Source organism: Microtus ochrogaster, chromosome 22 (genome assembly GCF_000317375.1).
Source record: "Microtus ochrogaster isolate Prairie Vole_2 chromosome 22, MicOch1.0, whole genome shotgun sequence".
NCBI lineage: Eukaryota > Metazoa > Chordata > Mammalia > Rodentia > Cricetidae > Microtus > Microtus ochrogaster.
The window spans coordinates 27,404,277-27,406,422 of record NC_022023.1 but is presented as its reverse complement, the minus strand read 5'-3'; the positions used below and the strand labels follow the sequence as shown (position 1 = coordinate 27,406,422).

At 52.6% G+C, this 2,146-nt stretch overlaps 1 protein-coding gene across 5 annotated transcripts in view; it reads right to left on the bottom strand.

Annotated features, from left to right (window-relative positions):
* Positions 1–2,054, bottom strand: part of Tjp1 (tight junction protein 1) — a 248,825-nt gene extending 246,771 nt beyond the window's left edge. For 3 of the 5 annotated variants that reach the window (XM_005357797.3, XM_026784336.1, XM_013350220.2), the window contains exon 1: positions 1,850–2,054. In XM_005357797.3, coding sequence (XP_005357854.2) covers positions 1,850–2,022 — 173 coding nt within the window. In that variant the 5' untranslated portion in view covers positions 2,023–2,054. The remainder of the gene's footprint in view (positions 1–1,849) is intronic. The other 2 variants (XM_026784335.1, XM_013350221.2) reach the window with 1 other exon arrangement.
* Between the last annotated feature and the right edge of the window lie 92 nt (positions 2,055–2,146).

The window sequence follows — 2,146 nt, the reverse complement described above, 5'->3', positions numbered from 1 at the left end:
GTCCAAACCCGACGACCCCTTGGAGGCAAGCATCTTTACCCAAGGAGCCATCTTGCAAGCTTTTGTTGTTGTTATTGGTTTGTTTTTGTGATGGGGCCTCAGGTTGGCCTTGAACTCATGATATTATTGCCTTGGCATTCCAAGTGATGGAATTAAGAGCACTTACCACCCTGCTCTGCCTAAGAATGACCCATTCTTCAATTATTTGCTAAAAATCATCTTCCACAGACATCTTATTTTCCAGTGCTTGGGCTCAAGTCCAGGTTGGTGTATGTGTTGGGCAAATGCTCTGCTGGAGCCTCACCCCCTTTCCCCAAGGACACATCGATTTTCTTTGCCATTTTTTTAAAGACCAGGTTTCTCTGCATAGCACTGTTGGTACTGGAACCTGTTCTGTAGACCAGATTGGCCTTGAACTCAGAGATCCACCTGCCTCTGCCTCCTGCTGGAATTAAAGACTTCTGCCACCACATCCAGGCCACCAAGGACACATCTGAATTCAACGGTTGCCAGCCTTACCAGTCTAGCCTTCTGTGAGCTGCCCTTGGCTAGTAAGCAAGTGTAAAAAGTTTGTCTTTAACAAATAGTGTGTATGGGGTGGGGAGGGGACTAGAAGATGCTAACATTTCCTAAGTGTGTGTTGCTCACCCAGGCACAGCAGTAGGAACAGGCTGATTGGACATCAGAGATGCTCTGTGTAACATCATAGAGCGACAACAAGAGTCTCAGCTTACCCAGGGAGAAACAGGCATGACAATAACTTGCTGAAGGTCACACTGTAAGTGGCACAGGGAAAATTTGAACTCTGCACCCACATCCACAATTACAGTCTTTCCTTCACTATTGACCACTACTGAATTTTTTTTTAACCTACATTCCTCGATTGATCAACCCCTATAGACTTGGAAGCATTGTTTCAGGTTTTATATAGCAGAAGTTACTTCTCCACTTCAAAAAAGCAGCCTCATTTCATATTTCGCTACTTAGGATTACATTACCCTATTGCCAATAGAATCGAACAGCTAAATAAAATATTCATATCCTATATTGAGCACTGACTAATAATTTTCAAATTAAAATTGTCATTGACTCTCTCACTTACTGGCTCCCGACCCCACTACTTTTCCTTCCTTATTTCTTTTGTGGTTGAATCTTAAGCCTGTATCTCCAGCCAATGGAATGCCCAGGTGGCAATGGGAGCCCATGCGGCATATTTAGATGCTAATACATACAACATGCAACCTAAGGATAAACGACTGTGTGAACCAGATCTGAATAATTCCTAGACATTTTCACTTAATCCGGTGTTCTTTTCAATTACCTCGATAACAGCTTCCAGGTCGGAGGAAGCAGATACCGTGGAGATAAAATGACAGTCCTCGACAAAACGACGGTAACATCACAACTTCCTCCCTTTAGCGTGGGAACGGCTCATCTTTTACTATGCGCCCAACAGCAGGTGCATTCGGGGAAATAACAGAAGACGCACGGACAAGAACCAAGGGATTGCAGAGCTAAGTCGCGGTCTGCTGCAGAGCTCGGCGTGCAATTGCCACCCAGCAGCACTCGCCGGCGCCCAGGGGAAGGAGAGCCCCAGCGAGGCCAGGATGCGGGGCGCGGGGTCCCAGCCGCTCCCTCCCCGCGCGCTCTCGGAGTCGCCTGCAGGAGCGCGGCGCGCGGCCTGGGCGCTGGGCGATGGCTGCTCCGCTAGCTCCGCGCGCCCCACCGCTGCCAGGCCCCGCGCCCCCGCCCTGCTCCTGCGCCCCTGTCCTGCCCCGGGTGCCCCTGTCTCTGTGCTCCTCCGGTATCCCCATTGCCCTGTTGGCGCGCCCCAGCCCCGAGTCCTTACCACAGCTTCCTCTTGAGCGGCAGGAGACTGCCGCGATTGGACGGGGTGACGCCAATGGCCATCTGCAGCACCGTCAGGTATTTCTGGTACTTCATCTTGTCCCCGCTCCGCTCGCGGGCAGGGCCCCGCCGCCGCCGCCGCCGCCGCAGACACAGCCCCTCCAAGCGCCGCATAGATCAGCTCTGGGCCATCCGCCGCCCCGGCGAGAGCCGGCGAGTTGAGAGCCGAGCGCTCTCTTTCTCCCGCTCTAGGAGCCAGTGCCTCCCGGGCCCCGCCGCCGCCGCCGCACAAAGCCGC